Source organism: Anser cygnoides, chromosome 2, assembly GCF_040182565.1.
Source record: "Anser cygnoides isolate HZ-2024a breed goose chromosome 2, Taihu_goose_T2T_genome, whole genome shotgun sequence".
NCBI classification, from domain to species: domain Eukaryota; kingdom Metazoa; phylum Chordata; class Aves; order Anseriformes; family Anatidae; genus Anser; species Anser cygnoides.
In genome coordinates, this window is record NC_089874.1 from 77,069,980 (window position 1) to 77,088,433 (window position 18,454).

The 18,454-nt window shown below is 37.6% G+C and overlaps 2 protein-coding genes across 14 annotated transcripts in view; one reads left to right on the forward strand and one right to left on the reverse strand.

Moving 5' to 3' along the window:
• The window catches only part of LOC106034895 (uncharacterized), a 570,359-nt gene extending 564,124 nt beyond the window's left edge, over nucleotides 1–6,235 (forward strand). The window contains exons 16-17 of the transcript XR_010829460.1: nucleotides 2,632–2,735; nucleotides 5,653–6,235. The gene's annotated coding sequence lies outside the window, so the exon portion shown is untranslated. The remainder of the gene's footprint in view (nucleotides 1–2,631; nucleotides 2,736–5,652) is intronic.
• CDH12 (cadherin 12) overlaps nucleotides 1–18,454 on the reverse strand; it is a 564,885-nt gene that overhangs the window by 38,406 nt on the left and 508,025 nt on the right. For all 13 annotated transcript variants that reach the window (XM_066992499.1, XM_066992497.1, XM_066992498.1 and 10 more), the window contains one exon: nucleotides 6,228–6,415. In XM_066992499.1, the coding sequence (XP_066848600.1) occupies nucleotides 6,228–6,415 (188 nt within the window). The remainder of the gene's footprint in view (nucleotides 1–6,227; nucleotides 6,416–18,454) is intronic.

Here is an 18,454-nt window from a genome sequence, read left to right on the forward strand (position 1 = left end):
GAAATTTCTGTTTTTTATCCACACGTAAGAGACAACAATGCTGTTTGCGATACAGACATTCATGACCCATACCTACACCAATGGAAAAGCCATAATTTGGGGTAAGACTGTAAGCCCCAGGACCTACGGATAGTTACGGGCAGCAGGACGGTGTTCTGTGCTGAGAGCAAGTGCATGTTAACTTAGGCTTGTTTTCATACCAGCGACAACTCTGTCTCGTGTTTGTCAAAAAGTCTGGCAATGCTTTCCCCTTGAAGATGGGCTGAGCTCGTACATATTTTTGAAATGCCGGCAACCAGATTGTTCACTGTGCATTGACATATTTCAGTAATTGTATTTCTGTAATGGGTTTTAGTATTAGCATTAAATAGTAAATAGTTGATACTATACAGCATGGTCAATTAAAGGAAGCTCCAGATAAAACAGGAACTTTCATTAATTTCAGAGTTGAGAATACAGAATAAAAAAAAATGAGTTCTGTAGACCAAATCTGATGTGCAGCAAGTGCTGCAGCTTTGACCAAATCTGAAGTGAGTGCTTCAAGATTAGACAGGAAGTGGGGAAAATATATTATTTAACTGGAGAAGGGGAGAAGTCAACCAATGTCAGGGTCTCTCCTGTTTTCTGCTTGAGGAGGAGTTGAAGTGACATATTTAGAGTATAGCACATAGGCAAAGAAGATGCTTCCAGTTATTCATGACAATCTGGCAAACAATTTTTTCTGAAAATGAGTAGCATGGAGAGGGACAAAGGTGTTTTCCTTGAGTAAGAGTCTATAATGAATGTTCTCATTATATATTTTTTAATTTGTGAGTAAAAGAAGCACACTGTGAGTAGGAGGTACTTCTTATCATCAAGGTGAGAGGTGTGCACAGCTTGCCTTGGATATCTGTAGCTCAGACAAAGACAGTGGAAAATAATTTTGATATTATGTATTGTTTCATTTCATTTTTTTTTTTTCTTTACTGGAGAGATCTGAGGAAATATCCGTATTTCCAGATAAGAAAACATAGAGCCTTTTGCCAATGTCCTATGTCTCTTTTTCAAGAGAGGGATCAGTTTGTTTTTCAAGTATGGAAGAGGATGGAGGAAGAGGAAGGTATGATAAAGCAAGAACATGATAATGTAAACTGTATACATTTTATAGTAAAGACAGTATTAAATTTACTGCAAAACTTGTAAATAGATTTTGTTGGAGAGCAGGGACAGCTTTTGAATCACAACAAGCAGATCATGGCCTACTGCACACAGCAGGGTGTGTTACGCTCTCCCTGCTTTCGGCATCCGTCTAGAAGCATTAAAGGGAGGGGAGGTCTGATTAGTCTCTCAGTCTAGCTAATCCGTCCATGGATAATCAAGAGTTGACTGCAAGGTTAAAGAAAGAAAATAACAGGTGGAGTACTTGAAGTGAACAAGTGGATACAAGCATCTGTCCAAAAGGTAGATTTCCCCATACATCACCATATCTTACCCATTTCTGTAGCTGCCTTTCACTGTTCCAGGAAAAGCCGAACCCATTCACTCTACCTGCAAACTACACAGGCTGAAGATGTCCCTTCTATACCAGTTTTGTCATTCTTTTATGTGCCTACTATGATCTTTATGATTGCATCTGTACCCAAGTAATGCCTTTCTACCTGTACTGAGGAACATAACATAGCCTGCTTTTCCTCCTCAAAATGTAGAACTATCTGCCACGTTCCTCATTCACACAAAGCTGTGAGTTATGATGATAGACAGACAGTTGCACATAACTACAGGGGGTGTTCCGTGTTTTTGGAGAATTAAGGGGTGGGTGAGCAAAGCAAGCAGCAGCAGCAATGACGTTCTGGCTGAGGCATGTCAGGAGCCTGCCCTGTGCTCACCACTGCGCTGTGTAGGTGCTGTCAGGCTGCCCTTACGTGATGTCTTGGTACCACATACACTTGCTCTCCCATGGGCAAGAAAACTCAGCTTACTCAGCAAACTTCTACTCGCTTTAAAATCTTTTTAAAAGTGAAAGAAGCCCCTGAGAATATGAAAAAGTATATAGTCCAAATACCTCCATGCAGCTACTGGGTTTGTTTGTCAGCTCCCCCAGTTTCTGTTATTTTCTCATCACTCAAGCTACTTTTCCTCGTCATTAAGTACTTATGCCCGCCTTGACATACTGTGATTTCAGGGATACAGCTTTGTCACCTGGCCAGATAGCAGTGTTACAAGGCTTACAAAAATGGCTCCAGAAGTCCCTTGAGCATCCACTGACCCACACCAGGAACCCACCCAGCATGGTGCAGCGCTACAGGACTATACCAGATGAAGCCCCAAAACAGCTTTCTCCTGGCTTTTCGAGACACTCTGCACAAGTTAGTGAAGTAATGTCTGAGCCATGCTCGGTGTTTGAACCCTGCTCAATTTCTGGATTAACTCATGCTGAGCCAAACAAGAGGCTGTGGGCTAATCCTGTAAACTCATCCTTGGTTTAATAAACCTAGTGCCAACTGTTCAGTGAAGCTTAGATCCTGCTGTTTACTTTATTTATTTATTTATTTATTTATGTTTTCTGTTGGATGCAGTCATCAAAGATTTCTTATCAGTTTGGATAAAACCAGGAGCTTGTCTGGGACTGATGAATTTTCCTCCCATTCCTAGGAGTGCTACCCTGTGCCCACCACACACCAGTCCAGAGGAAGTGGTCTCATCTGGCACCCCACTACTTGCAGCTTACACTTGCTGTTGTTTTCTGGAGTACCCAGGTAGGATAACAGATAAGCATGACTATGTAAGCATAAAATGTGACAAACATAGTATTGGACAGATCTGCACAAGGGGAGACTGGTCATTCTATGCCTACTATTTTTACTCTCACAGAAAACCATGTGCAGCACTATATCAAAGCCAGACATTTCCCCCTCCTTCTGCTCAAAATATTTTCCCTTTTTATTTTGAGATGGAGAGAAAGCTATTACAGTACTAACCACACAGTGGTGCTAAATGGCATTTGGATCATTTGTTTAGCAGAATATAATGAAATCTATTCCAATTTGAAAATATGTAAATAGCACAAGAGTAGTAGTAATCAGGCTTATATTGGATCATAGCATGAAAATAAATTAGCAACCCAAATGAATTATTTAAGATATGTACCTTATATAGCTTTGGCTGGTTGTGCCTGTTTAATGTCTGAGATACAGTAAACAAGCTTTTGCAACCCACAGTTCACTTAGAGTGTTGAAAAGAACCATTTGGCTTGTGCAATTTTTGTCAGCAAATATTCCTTCTACCAAATATAAACATAGTCCAGGAAGGATTCAGTTTTCTCAATTTTGATATAAAAACATCTCCATATTTTCTTGCATAACAACAGAATAAAAAAAATCTATGCAGTGACTGACAGTTTCTGTCTGCAACAAAATTTTCAGGAAAAATAAAAGCAAACTTTATAAAGGACGAAGATGCACTTGAAATGGCTCAATGCCGAATTACTGCACTACGTACAATGTTAGAGTACGTGTGATACAGAAAGAAGTGCAAATTTGCTTTTAAAGCATGTGGCACTTTTTATTAATGGTTTTGACTGAATATTACATATTATTTATAATTCATAGTGTTGGTCCTATTCATTCACTGACTCTGATTTAAATAAGTACTTAAGTACATACCTAATGTAAATATTTACATAATCCCACAAAGTCAAATCAGTGTTTTGAACACCTTGTAATGTGAAATCACTTCTGTGCAGGCAAGTGAATAACTCTGTTGCAGGCTTGTATGGTACAGGTCACACGCACTTTAGTAGGTTTCTACAGACTTGTGAATGTCCAGCACTTCTGAAAATCTGAGAACTGCAACCCACAAAAATACATCTGTGCTATTATTACAAGTGTAGAGAATTACAAGATGAATTAACAATAGTTTAAGGTTCTGCACTGCTTTTGATTAACTTGGGATCTAGCATGGAACTCAGGTGGATGGATTTTGGATAATTCCAAAATTTCTTAAAACACTTAACCATTTAAAGATTAGTGAATGGGACTTTTTCCTTGGGAAAAAAACAAAAAAAAAAAAACATAAAGGGCAATATGCAGGGGCTGTATAAAGGCATTCTTTTCTGGAGGAGCCACGTGATGGGTTTATCTTCTTTCTATGCTCCTGCATAGAACAAAGCTGGAGTTCCCTGACCTGCACAGCCTGTCACTGGCCTCCAGGCTCATTGCGATGAAGAAGATTAAGGAGGGATTAGGATTTATTTTTTTTAATTTTTCCTCCTGTTCAGTGACAAAGTTCTAACATTTACATAAGGCAACATCAACTGACATTAATTACAGGAGCCTTCTGATATTGCAGAAGTGCCCTAAAGTTTCCAAGATGGTGTATATTATTACTGAAGAGACTAAAAAAAATTAACAAAATACAATGAACAACTCTGAAGTATCTGCATATAGCATTTGTTGTGTCATTTATCCCTTCCCCCTACTCAAATTCTAGGTCAATTAGATATATAGTTCCCCATTAAGCAGCCTCAAAAGTGACCAGGCATTTTGCCTGCGCTGGTCCTAAAATAACTGTATCAGGGTAATTCATATGTGGATGCTCTTCACTGGTAACACATGTTATATACATGCTGTTTGAGTATGTATTGCTAATTTGAGTATTTTTGCCTATACAGCCTGATATGTATATACACTAATCATCAGTATTGAAAAACTCCATTGCAGTGGATAAAAACAAGGAGCACAGCTGAGGCTTAGGCCCGACTCAGGCAGAGCTAAATCCTATCAAAAATCTACACTTGATGCTCAAATATTTATTTCTCAATGGCTCCCACTAATTGCCATTTCCGCCTGGCAGTGCATCCTGGGGGGCACACAGCTGCTAAGCCTGACTGCTCCAAATGGAGCTATTTTTGAGTCATCTTCACAGAGGGGAAAAGGTCATTAGAATGATTTTTTTTTTTTTTTAAATGAAACAAAGTTTGCAAATGCACACAGAAAGGAAGTAGTACATTTAAGCTTTTGGTCAAAACAGAAAGGGTGTGGTGCGGAGGGGCTGGAGTGAAGAGTAGAGTTTACGTCTCACTGGTGAATAACTTTACATGGGTATCCCAGTATCCATTTTATGTTACTAAAACTAGCAAAACAGTAAGTGATATGGCATCATCTGCTCCTTTAATGCACCCATGGATAATTTACTATTTTCCAGGTCAAGAGGCTGGGGCCAGGATTTCCACCATTAGATAGAATATAAGGCAAATACAGATCCACGGCCAGAGCTGGGGGAAATTTCAGCACCTAAATTCTAACTGTCATTGCAACTAAAGCTTCTCATTTTCTAAAGCTTATCTTAATACACACATCCATAGTCCTTACTCCCTTGTAAGTGTTGTTTCCCAGATGTGCTTATTTTACAAAAACCACACCCACAAACATGAGCTGTCTATAATGCATAGCCTGGCCTTTCAAAGTGAGCTGGTGGTTCAGCCTTGTTGATCATTGGTGTAGATGTGCATGCCTGGGCTCAGAAGCTAGCCATTGGTTAAAATGGGACTGCCCCTACTTTCTTTGGACCTCTCCTGCTGAGTACTTTAATCACCACATTCCAAATAATGTTTATTCTTTCCATCTTCAAAATCAATAAACTCAGTAATCCTGACTAAATTTTTTTTTTTTTTAGTACACTAAAGCAGCTGAGATGCAGTGTGCATCTGAAAAGCATCCATTTCAGACACTAGTAGGGGACTGGAAGTAGGATGTGGGTTTGCGATCATTTGGGACTCATCCACCCCAAGTAAGAACTCTGTTCACTAAAATACTGAACAGCAATTTTATTATTAAAGTAATAAGCATAACATTAAAATATTCAAAATAAAATGCTTAAAATTTAAAATGAAATATATGATCCCAAACATAAAATATTGTTCTTTGATATCATGTTCTAAACTGGGTGATTTCTTTCATGGTTTTAGGAGGAAAAATTTCCATAAAAGACAAATTATACTTTCTAGACAGAGATAAGAATTACTCTTCCACCATTAATACAGATACTATTTGTGAACAGTCATATTTGACTTCATATGAAATGAAGCGCTAAATTCCAATTTCTTTTAAGACTTAGATCATCAACAAGCATTCCAATAAAGTTACAAACTAGTGTGTGTTACTCACTATGTACAGTTGCACAATATTTAATTATCTTACCTAGTTTCTCGCTTAAGCCATGGGTACATGCACCCTGTCTGTGCCACATACCTTTTTCAGTTTGATGACTCCTTCCTGGGTGTTCTCATCTGTTGTGATGTCGAACAAGTTTCCTCCATCCCCTGGAACTATGTTGTACTCAATTTCTGCATTTTTCCCAAAATCAGGATCCACGGCTCTGATCCTTCCAATAGCAGAACCAACATGGGAGGACTCGGGCACTTTCAAATGGAAGATACCTGTGAGAAAGTGATAAATGTAATTCTTTAGAATTTTTGATAAGGAATGTAGCATATCTGATTAAAAACATGGAGCCTGTGCAAAATCAACAGACTTAAATAATCCAATTAAACGATGAGATCTAAACAACAGATTAGAAGATGCGCATGCTTTACCCACCTAACGTGTTAATTTCTTCTACATGCTAGATCCAGACCAATGCAGCTGTAAGGGTCTTAGCAATTCTCTCTCGATATCTGTCTGTCTTTCCATATATTACACATATGGTTGACTAGTTTGATTTAAATTCTACCTGTAGGCAGCATGTTTATATGCATTTTCTTTCTTCTATGTCTAACACAATTTTTAGTATCTGAATTTTTATTTTGTTTGGGAAAATATGCCTATGCATCTCACAGCAGTTGAAAGGAAAAAAAAATCAAAGGAAAAAGGGTTTCCATCCATTACGGTAATGCTCAGTATTGCAATTACACGTGCAACTCCTTGTGAAGGGGGAGATACAAAGAGCGTTGTTTAGGCATCAGCCACCAGAGGGTGCTCGTAGTGAAATTTCAGGGACAAACAAATTTCCAGCTCTGCACACTTTTATTTTCGGCTTATATACTAACAATAGTAATAAAAGTTAAAAACACTCTGAAAAGCACACGCTTTATTAAGAAGAATCACCACTAATGCGTGAGGACAGAATCGTTTCATCCAGGAAAACTGCAATATTGCAAAAGTGCTGGACATACTAATTGAAACAGCTAGACGAAAAGGCCTCGAGTACTTTGAGCCAGTGTTGAGTTCAGTGCCATCCTGAGCCGGCCTCAGTGTATTACATCTTGCCCTTCCTTGCCCCGCCAGCTGCACGTTTCCTTGTCCCGGGCTTCCTCCAGCTCCCTCGCATCAGCAAAGCATCAGCAAAGGCCTTCTCTGCACCCTACCTGGGAGCAGGCAGGAGGACATTTGCTGCTCTTTTTCAGTAGTCCAGCAGGACGGGCACCTGTGACTAGTGGGGTCATGCTGGGGTGACGTTTTGGAGATTTCCCCCTGTAGCAATTCAGTCCCAGGTCCCAGAACACGGCTTTGAGAAGCGGATGACTGTCACGTCCCGCTGCTGAATTAAACAGCAGACTCTGCTCCCTGTTGTTTCCTCCTTACAATGCGAGCAGCATAAGCATTTTCAGCTTCCCAGTATTTCCAGGTGACGAAAAAAATGACATTCACAATGCTGGATTAGGAGGAAACCTGCTTTTTTGTGAGCTGGTAGTTTGGACTGTGTTACCTATATAATTATCTCTTTGATTACCCTGAACAAAATGAACTTTATCTGCCTCCTCTCCCTGCCCATCAGTGTGCAAAGCATATCTGAAGGCAAAGCTTGCTTTATTTGTTTGAGAAAATCCCTGTAAGTAAAGTCTGCTTGTGTCAGATCCGCATTTGGACAATATCATGTATGGCTTTGTAGCATTCATTGATGGAGTGACTAAAGATCGTGTAATTATCATTTTACCATTTTATTCCAAGAGAATATAATACATGAACCTTTTCATCTTCTTCTTTTTGTTTTAACCACTGGAAAGGAGCACCACAATGTACAATATTATCAAGACTGTGAGTATCCTCAGTTATTTCTTAGTAGTACTTCGATGACTCTGAGGAAATAATATAATTTTAACAAGGTATGCAGGACACAATCACAAATACTTCTGATATATAATGTCATTTGCACATATGTTTATTACTGGGTCTCTGCTATGCAGGTTTTTCCAAAGAGATGGAAGAAAAAGGATACATGAGGGCTTTGCCTACACTTGAATCTCTTTACATTTCCACAACAGTTCCAGCCCTGGTGCTCACGTCTTTTACAGACACTTACACAGGATCACAGAAATCATTGCTGCAGTGTTTACTCTTTACAGCCACAATTTTGGTGAACATAAAACGTAAGAGCATAAGATTTTTTCTTCATTGCGTAGCTGATATATTCCTAGTGATCTGAAGAGCACTCAGGCTCATTAAAACAAACATTTCTCTATAAACTATTGTACCTGGCTGTAGAGCATATGGGACTTAGATAAGTCAAAGAAACACTACATTACTTATTTCAGATTGTTTAGGCCTGTATCAGTTATTTTCAATGGCTTGGCATTTCATCACTTCCAGAAATTCAACAGCAATAAAGACGGGGTCATTCAGATCAATTTGAAACTCTGAAGTAATCTTCAACTCTGCCAGAGTCAGATCTCTGAAGATGTAGTATGTAATTACAGTGCCGGCCTCCTCCTGTAATAGCACCTTCACAGCATACGGGAACTGCTAATGGTGCTACTTTAACAACATACTTTTGGAATAAAATAAATGAAAACAAATAATGCATATTGTTGCCTGCTCAGGGAAAAACTTCAACAGGATATAATGTATAGCATGAAAACTTTTTTTTATTTTTTTCTTCAGAAAATAGTCTTTGTAAAGAAAAGAGGCCATATATGAAACGTACAAGAAAGACAGTTTTGTAGATATTTATTTTTCTGTTTCCAGAAGACGGTACTTATTGCTGTGGATTTGCTGTGCTAGTTTAGCATTATTCAATTTTTATTGTCCATTTTGCCTATATAGACTACTAGGTCATTTTGCTATGCAGGTGCATTGAAACAAACCTGAGTAACAGTCTTTTGTTCCCAAAGGTCCTGAAAAACTTGTTATCTGCAACTTCTAGGAATGATGGGACAAGAAGCTTGGACAAATATATACAGCAAGTGATTACACTGCTCAAACATTTCTGTCAAATTTTGCAGATTCTCCCATGTGACTTCTCTACTTACAAGATCTTTTCTTCTAGTTCCATAAATCTCTTTTTAACTTGTTTTTTAAGTTTGGTGCTGGCTTTTTAAAGGATGATTGATATGGGATGTACCAAAGGAACAAGCCCTTACTTCCCTCAGACTGCACTAAGAAACTGGACTCTGCAAGTAGTTACACTTCTGCAATTTCAGCGAATTTCATTGCATGAATGTCCAAATATTTTTACATATAGGCAAAAAACTGGCAATGCATATTACCTGGTCAAGATTTTTCACTTTGTTACCAAAGAAATCTTAAGAAAAAATAACAAATTTTAAATATTATTTTTAGGGCCAAAGCTCACGTGCCAGTTGACATGCTTAACTTATGCAACATAGCACAATTAAATTTCACCAATACACTACCAAGAATCCAAAACTAGAGAAACCCAGTGATTACATAGCTTAAGACCAGCATTTAGACATTCCCTTACAAATCCCGTGTAGTGCCCTATGTGACTCAAGCTGTGAAACTTGCATGGAGTTTTAGGTTGAGCAGCATCAACGAGGATGATAAAAATAAATGAGTGATGATGCTGTTGAAGCTTTTAGGCTGAAATGACTGATTGGGATTATTACTGAGCCCCAGAAGCATTCAGGAAGCTGAAGTGGAGGTGAACTAACAACTAATACACGCCGCTGCACAGTTTCTAAAATGCAGACAGTTCCAAAGAGCTTAGTGGGAAGAAATCAAAGGTAAGTGACAGGTAATCAGTCATATTGACTGAAATTCAGCACACATTTACAGTTCTTTTGACACAACTAGATTAGTTCTAGTTCTTAAGACTCAAAAGCTGTTCTGGGGCTTGATTTTCACTTACAAAGGTGTTTTTTTGTTTCTCCACACCTGCAGTTTATGGGTATACCATCACTTACCAGAAAGGTTTTCAATTCCGATGAGAATAAGAAATGAAAACCATCATTACATCTCATCAGTAGAACAACCATTAGGAAGTAATCCAGGTTAGCATCTAAGGATGTCAGCTAAATGCATAATGGCCTTCAAGCAAACTGCTGTAAATCTTACCTGAACTTTTTTCTAATCTGTCACTGTATACATACTGAGTGCACATAAGATTATTCTCCCGTTTCTTTGTCTATATATTTTTTAGTTCTTCTTTAAAATACTGCATTGCAATTAATCATGATAACACTTTATAGTTATAGCCTACAGCATTGAAATCCAATCATTTCTTTCTCTTTGATCAAAACCCTTCATCTTTTCTCAGGAAAAAAAAATTCAATAATGTATAACATTAAAAATTTTGCAAAGCTTAAGATCAAAATTAAGCCAAATTTTTCCTTTAGCAAGAAAACTCACATGAATACTAGAGCAATTGTTAGCTTAAATTACCAAGGCACTTCAGTTTTTATCATAGGCAGGTCATAAAGGCACTGATTTCTGTCTGTTTTAGGAATAATCCAAAACCAGTAGTTCATGTTTACCTGCCAGTGTTTCAGCAATAGTGTAATAGCCAAAACAAAGGCTACTCTACATGCAGGCAGTATACAGGCATACTTAGTATACTTAACCTGTTACACCAGCTACTGCTAATCAACCTATTGTGGCATCCAATGTGCATGCTTCTAACACAGGGAAGATGTGATAGCACAGCAGTGAGACGTACCAGTGCCCCTCCTCACATGCCCTGCAGAAGGCTGGGAAGAGAAAGGTCGGGCTTTGTCACCTTGTGCTCTGGTACACATCATGCATGACCTGGCATAGGCAGGTAGAACATTGGTTAGGGCAAGGTTTCTCCCATTGCTGAAAACAGTGCTCTGAACTAGGCTTATGGCTTCATCAGATACAGCATAGCCATTCTTAAAAATACCTCCTTCTCTGCTGTGGGTCCCCAAGTCCACAATTAACATGATCTACATCTCTCTAGACTGTACACTTTTAAAACCTGCTGAGGTCTTGGATATTTAAGGCTCCCCAGTACTTCAAGATAAAATGAATAGAAACAACAGCCCTTTGGAGTCTTATCTTGCCTAAGGTGTGGGTGATCTACATAATGGAGCTTCCCCACAGCTGGCAGCTCCTGAGCCAGGACCCTGCCAACCCCTCAGGTGGGCTAGCAGACTGACTTCCTGAGGCTGTCCTCTTTCCTCCCTAAAGGAAAAGAAAAATCCACTGTACCTGGTATTGCTGTTTTGTGTACTGAAAAAAAAAAATCAGTTTAACCATTTGCTTTTTTTTTTTTTTTTTCACTGAAAATCTGTGGACAGAAAGCAATCTAAAAACAATCCTCCACGCTTCATAATTCCACAGGGCATACATAATATCCGCCAAGATGGAGCAAGCATTCAGGAAATAGGAAATGCCAGTTATTTTCTGAGCTGAGGACCTTCAGACCCACAGCTTCTTCTTCAAAATAGTGCTGGATGCAGCAAAGACAAAAGAAAGTTCTATTTAAAAGAAAAAGGTAGAAATAATTCTTGAAAAAGTTTTTTTCTGGAGCCAAAGAGCCTGTGGTGTGACTGCTGTAACACCCAGGCATTAATAATGCTTAGTTTTGTTTCACAAATCTTAAATTATCTTCTGCATGATGGCACAGTTTTAATGGGAGGGAAAGAAAATGTTCATTTCTAGAACTTCCTTATGGTTGTAACTAAGGGTTTCTCCTGAATAACATGGAAGTGAACTCTGACACACTGAAGAGACCAAATGAAGATCCTGAGTAACTATTTTTATAATTTTGTTATTGCTATGGAAGAAAGATACCACCATTATTACTTCCCCTTCTGCTCCTTTTGCTCTAAACATGAGCAACAGCTACATGTTTATTTGTGCAGGTCTGACTTTCTCAGTGCATTTATATGCTAGAAGATGTGCTTCCGGGATCTCATAGGACATATAGAGAAAAGTACTTTTAGATGACCAGTTTCATTGTGTATCACCACCAACAAAGAAATGTTCTGCTAATATCCAGTCTACTGTGATTGAGAAATTATTACCAAACAAGAAAAGTCAGTAAAAAAGGTCAAAATAGAAGGAGAACAATAATTTATTTTTTTCAGTTTATTCTAGAAGCTTGAATCAAAGGGTTTTTTTAACTAAGTTATATAGTGGTTATAAAGAACTATCAAGGTGTAGAATGATTTACAGATAGAAAAAGTTTTCAGGAGAAAATATTTTCCCTTTTTCAGAATCCCAGCCAGCATGTAATTGGCATTTATCATTTAGGTCTATTGGTAATATTCCACTGATCACACTGTCACCATGAAATAAATCAATACACTTATTTCCCCTATAAAAATTTTAATTGCATGGTAAATGTGAAATGTTAACATGATAAAAAGTATATTGTTGAAGATGGGACAGAGTTTGTAATGCTCTGCTTAACATCTCTGCTTCCTTAACATTTTGCAAGAGCTTTTTGGTACTACTCTGGCACAAAATATAATAACATAATAACACAATTTTACTATAATTCATTCACTCTTAAGAATGTGGTCCAACCATTTACTTTAAGATCTAAGCCAAGTGCTCTAAATCATTGGTACTGGAAGAATCATTTTTCTCTCCATCAAGTAAGGAAATTAGGCCCCTATCTTTTGTCCTCTGAGTCATGCCTAAGTTACATGAATAAATTCATCTAAACAAAATATGTTCCACATCTGTATTACTCAGAAGACTGTTTGTGAAGCTTTTATTTGCACAAAATCATTGGGTGCATCTTCTGCAAATAGTTTTCCCTAAAAAATACATTATTTTTCTTCACCAAGTTGGCAGAGGCTAAAGCAGAAAATGTTTATTTTTAAAGATAAAAATGAGAAATCTTGTAATACAAGTACAAAATAGATTATCATTCTTTGTTTTAGGTTTTGGTTTACTATGTGCAGTTTCCTTGAAATATTTGTGATTTAATGTGTGATATAGACCAAAAAGTAATGATACAATGGGGTGGCAATTGGTATCATGCTTGATGTCTCTTATACTTTATAATCACAGAATCGTAGAATCCCAGAATGGTTTGAGTTGGAAGGGACCTTAAGGATCATCCAGTTCCAATCCCCTGCCATGGGCAGGGACACCTCCCAACAGACCAGGTTGCCCAAAGCCCCATCCAGCCTGGCCTTGAACACCTCCAGGGATGGGGCATCCACATCTTCTCTGGGCAGCCTGTGCCAGTGCCTCACCACCTTCAGAGTAAATAATTTCTTCCTTGTATTTAGTTTAAATCTTTTTGATTTTAAAGCCATTCCCCCTTGTCTTATCCCTACCCTCCCTGACAGAGTCCCTCACCAGCTTTCCTGTAGAACCCTTTAGGTATTGGAAGGCTGCTATAAGATCTCCCTGGAGTCTTCTCCAGGCTGAACAACCCCAACTCCCTCAGCCTGTCTTCATAGGACAGGTGCTCCAGCCTTCTCATCATCCTTTTGGACCTCCTGTGGACCTATTCCATGAAGTCTATGTCTTTCCTACAGCACATATACTCAATTTAGTAAAACTGATATTTAAAGCTTTCAATTTAAGTGCTTGAAGGTGTGACCTCTACATAAATACGGTTCCATTTGCAAGGAACTCTGTGGATGGTCAGTGTTAATTTATAGATAACACTCTTGGGAGTTTTAGCAATTATGTTCATAACATCAACAAATTTGCTGTGGAAACTACTGAGAAAAAAATAATGGTCTTGAATTTGAATGAAAACTTTTAGAAGGGTTTATCTAGAGTATTTCTGTTATTTTCTTTTTATTTTTATAGATTTAGTTATGCAAAAATTAAACTAAACATGTATTTTGGTCTCAGATACTCATTGGCTTTCATTTTTATATAGAAAAGAGAGTTTCAGAACAGCTTGGTATCTACAGCTCCTGCTGCTGTCAATAGGAACCTCTGAACTGTTGCAAGTGCTTTAGGGGCATCTCATTTCATGCTTTTACAAGGAGTAAACACTCCTGAAAATCTGATGACAAGTATGGTTGTTAGGTATTCCTGAAAATCATGAGCCTAAGCTACTGTGATGATAATTAGATAATTACGTTTCACTTCACATTGCACTGTAGCCTCTAAATTTTCAGGAAAAAAAAAAAAACCTCACCATAGTTAGAAGCAGAAAGGCAGTGTTGATTTCTTACTTGGACATAAGGCCTCAGGGAAACAGACAGATGCTGCTAGAAAAGATAGTGACGGAGCAAGTGACACTGTCATCTGCAAGTCACTTTGCAACCAATTCTTCATGCATTGCAAGGCGACCCCACACTGTTACATCTGTAGCCCTGGCTACTCTTCAGTATCAAAGAGCAAGTGGAGATGCATAATGTTTTTGAGCAGTCCCAAGTTTACCATAGATAATTTCATTCGTTGCATCTAAATACTTTCTGTGTTTTGAATGAATAATTTCTTCCCTACTCCCCACAGAAAACACACAGGGGTGGAATAAATATTGTGATTCCTGCCAAACATTGTTGAATTTCTATGAACCATATTTGTTTACACCTTCTATACAGAAAGCAGCAGATGTAAAATTCAATTATTAATGATAATAATCTACTATGATGATAATGATGTGTTTAAAAATAATTAACCCATAAATCTTGCTGTTAATGATCAATTACCACTTAATCCTAATGATAAGGAGAAAATAAATTGGATAAATGCAGACTAACAGGAGAATTTTATAAGCGGTATATAATATTTAACTTCTAATCACTGTTGTGCTCATTTGTTTTTCTTGGACTATTTCTTACTGTGCCGTCAGAGCATTACATTTTACCCATTGACGAATTTTTATATATATATATATATATATATATATATATATTTAATTGGTTATGGAATAATACCAAGACATAGCTATATTTGTTTACTTGCTCTGCTTTGCAGCTGAGGGTTCAATCATTCTCATTTAGAGCTTTGAAGAGGTTTTATTTCATTCAGTCAGTACTCCAAACAGTCCACTAGCCTTTACAAGTTATGCATTCTTCAGAAAGTTAAAAAAATCAGCGACAGTATAAGTGTAGAAGACATAATTAAAAATTTAATGTTTTGAGATTCTATGGTAACTCAATATTTAATTCTCAGTTTTATTATATTATTATTTTTTTAATATTATGCCTTAGTTGTTTTGTTTTGTTTGGGTTTTTCTTTGGTTTGTTTGTTTTCTGTCATCATTCAGTCTCAAACAAATGCTTCTCTCGTGAAGATACTTTATGATCAAGATCATGCAACAGTGACAGCTACCAAAACAAAAGAGCTTTCTAGGGAGCTTTTACTAAGGATGCATCCACTTTCTGGGGCAAATCTACTCTTAGTGAAAGTGCTTGAAGAATTCTGATGTGGAAAGGAATAAGAAAAAAAAATAAGAGAAAGTTGGCAAAAATATAAACAGAAATTGAACTTTGTGTTAACTCATTCCTTATGTTGCACACACACAAATAGCAACAGATGCCTGCAAACTGTCAGGTGCTATGTCTAAAGGGAAGCTGCATGGACTTGATTGCAAATCACAACCTCAAAAAAGCTACAACTGCACAAAGAAATTTCATTTACCTAGCTATATTCTGTGGCCCAGAAGCTAGCTGGTATAGAATGGCCTATTTCTATGCTATTAAATTCTCTTACCCACACCAAAATAGGTCAGTTTCGTGGAAAGGGATTTCAGAGAAGAGTTCCTCATCTATGCTAATGCCCCTAAAAGCCCTGAGAAAGCTTTTCTGAGAAAGCTTTATGTGATGTTGGCCAAAACTGTGCCAGGGACTGTCCTAATGTCCTTATCAGTATGGACGATTTATATGTTCAGGAGCCCTCCCTGACACCCTCACATCTCTTTAAGTCTTCAGTGTGAAACAAAATGATCTGTTGTGTACCTTATTCTCTTAGTCTAAGTAAAAATGTCTATTCGTACTGATTATGTGGTAGTGTAGTCATTTGTATGATTAGCCGGCAAGCGTGGTTAACACAGGTGGGTCAAATAGAAAGAGGATGAAAGCATCACTGTGATAACAGTGCAGTGGACATACCAAGCACAATGGAGATATAAAGAGGGATGGTTATAACCCATGATCTCAGTACAGCAAAATGCGGAAAGACTCAAAGCTGGAAGTGGCAGCTTCTAGGATAAAGGAATTTATTCTTTAACAAAGGATAATTATGTCAGCTGCATTATTAGGGAGTTAAAACAAAAACAAAAAACACTTGGGGAGGAGAAGGAGGTGGCCATGCTGTAGTTGTAAGATGAAAATGTGATGAAGTATTAATTTGTGCCTTAGGATAAGGCAGACAAGAGTGCATGCTGAATATTAGGATAAATAAGGCAAGGAGGAAAGAGAAAGACAGAGGAGGGGGAGATGGAGAACCCAATAGTACAGAGGTATGTGATGTGGAAGGAAGCTGGATCAAAGAGGAATTACCCTAAGTCCTCCTCTGATTCGTCTAAGAGCACTGTGCAAATCCTGGTCTGCCGGCATTTATTCATGCACTCAGTCATGCTATTTGACTATTGCTTTGCTGATGTTAGGGCTGTAGTCAAGTGACTTGCTGGTATTACAATCCAAAATCATAATGACCACTGCATGGCTGCTGTTTTCATGATCAGTTTATGATTGCACAGGCCTGTTTCTGGATCCTTTGCATTGCCGCACTGCTGTCTTCCATCACATCTTGAAATGGTTGAGTAAAAGATATGTTCATGCAGTGTTAGTTCATTCACTGGTAAATGGAAATCAGACTTGTTTAATATTTTCTGACCAGACATTAAAGATTTAAGCTTGGTTTACAAAACCAAGCTGTTGCTAACCCATTTATGCCTTATGGCATAGGGGTTAAAAAATTAACAGCAGATTGAGTAGACCAGGATTCAATCTTCACTCCCTTTCTGATTCAAAACAAGGTCTCACTTGGTCTACTACGTAATCGCTGCCTAGAGGCTAGTCTGCAATGAGTCTACCTGTAATGTGTAAATAGTTACCATTTGATATAAAATAAGTCATCAGTTGCCAGAACTGAATTAGAGCATCTTGTCTGCTTTGCAAATTCCTTAATCAATGATAGACTCATTTTCATTTTTAGAGCCAATGAAGGTACAAGTGTTGTATACTAAGCTCAGCTTTTAACAGGACTGTCAGAGAAAGCCATATTTCCCTATCTAAAATGTCTGATTTATTACTGGGAGTGATCTGCATTGTATTGTTTTGAAATCTTTAAAAACATATCGTCTGAGCAACTTCTGTCTTATAGGCCACTCACCCAAAACAGTGGGTTATAAGATTTTTTTTTTTCTGCCTGTGACCTTTTACTTGCAGTCTGCACCTGAGCCCAATTTTATAGCAAAATCTGAGGCAAGATTGGTACAAAGCCACATGAATGCAATCTGCCACATTTAGTTTACTGAGAGAAAAAAAATGACATGCTTTTATACAATAAAACCAGTGCTAAGTAGTGTGTGTGCAATTTCTGCGGTGCACTAGGTTTCCTAGAGATAATTGAATATATATATATATATATAAATGACTATGATAAGAGTTTTCAATCCAAATGCATGCTTAACTATGCACAGGCAGGCTATTCCAAGTTCAGCACTTGAATTTCTTTTCTTCCAGAATATTTCTGTAGTGTTTAATACGTGGAAGTAAATGTATTAAAATATTCCACTTTTTTTTTTTTTAAAGAGAAAATAGAACAAGATAACATTTCATCTAGATAATAGAACATTCAAGTAGCACACAAAGGTTACATAACTAAGCAAAAAAAAAAAAGTTCATTTTTATAAAGATGTTTTTTTCTTGCAGTGCAATTCCTGAAATTGTATCAATAAAGGATATTTTTTTCCTGGTCCATGAATTGTCTTTTTTGCTGACTTTTGTATTTAAGATTTTTTTTCCTTTGATGTCTCCATTGGAGAATTTTTAATTGATTATGTGAAATGCATTGTACTGGCCATTCTTGAAATCCAAATCCAACTAGCTACAAACTTTCTACAGTATTGACAGGCAGATGATGTGCAAGGTCCTACGACTGATCCTGCAACCTTGCCTTATTTAAGATGTCCTTACCAGAAAGATGAATAGCTGAATTTCTATTTTCAAGCATGTTAGCATTTCTGGAAATCTGCCATACTCTTTTATGCAAACTAGATGGATTTCTTCAGGATGCTTTTGGAAAGACCAACGATAGCAAAAAAATGGCCCATGTGATGCCTAGTCATTGCTCTGCGGCTTTTGAAACATTTTGAATGGGATTTCCAAACAGCCTTGAGAAGACGATGT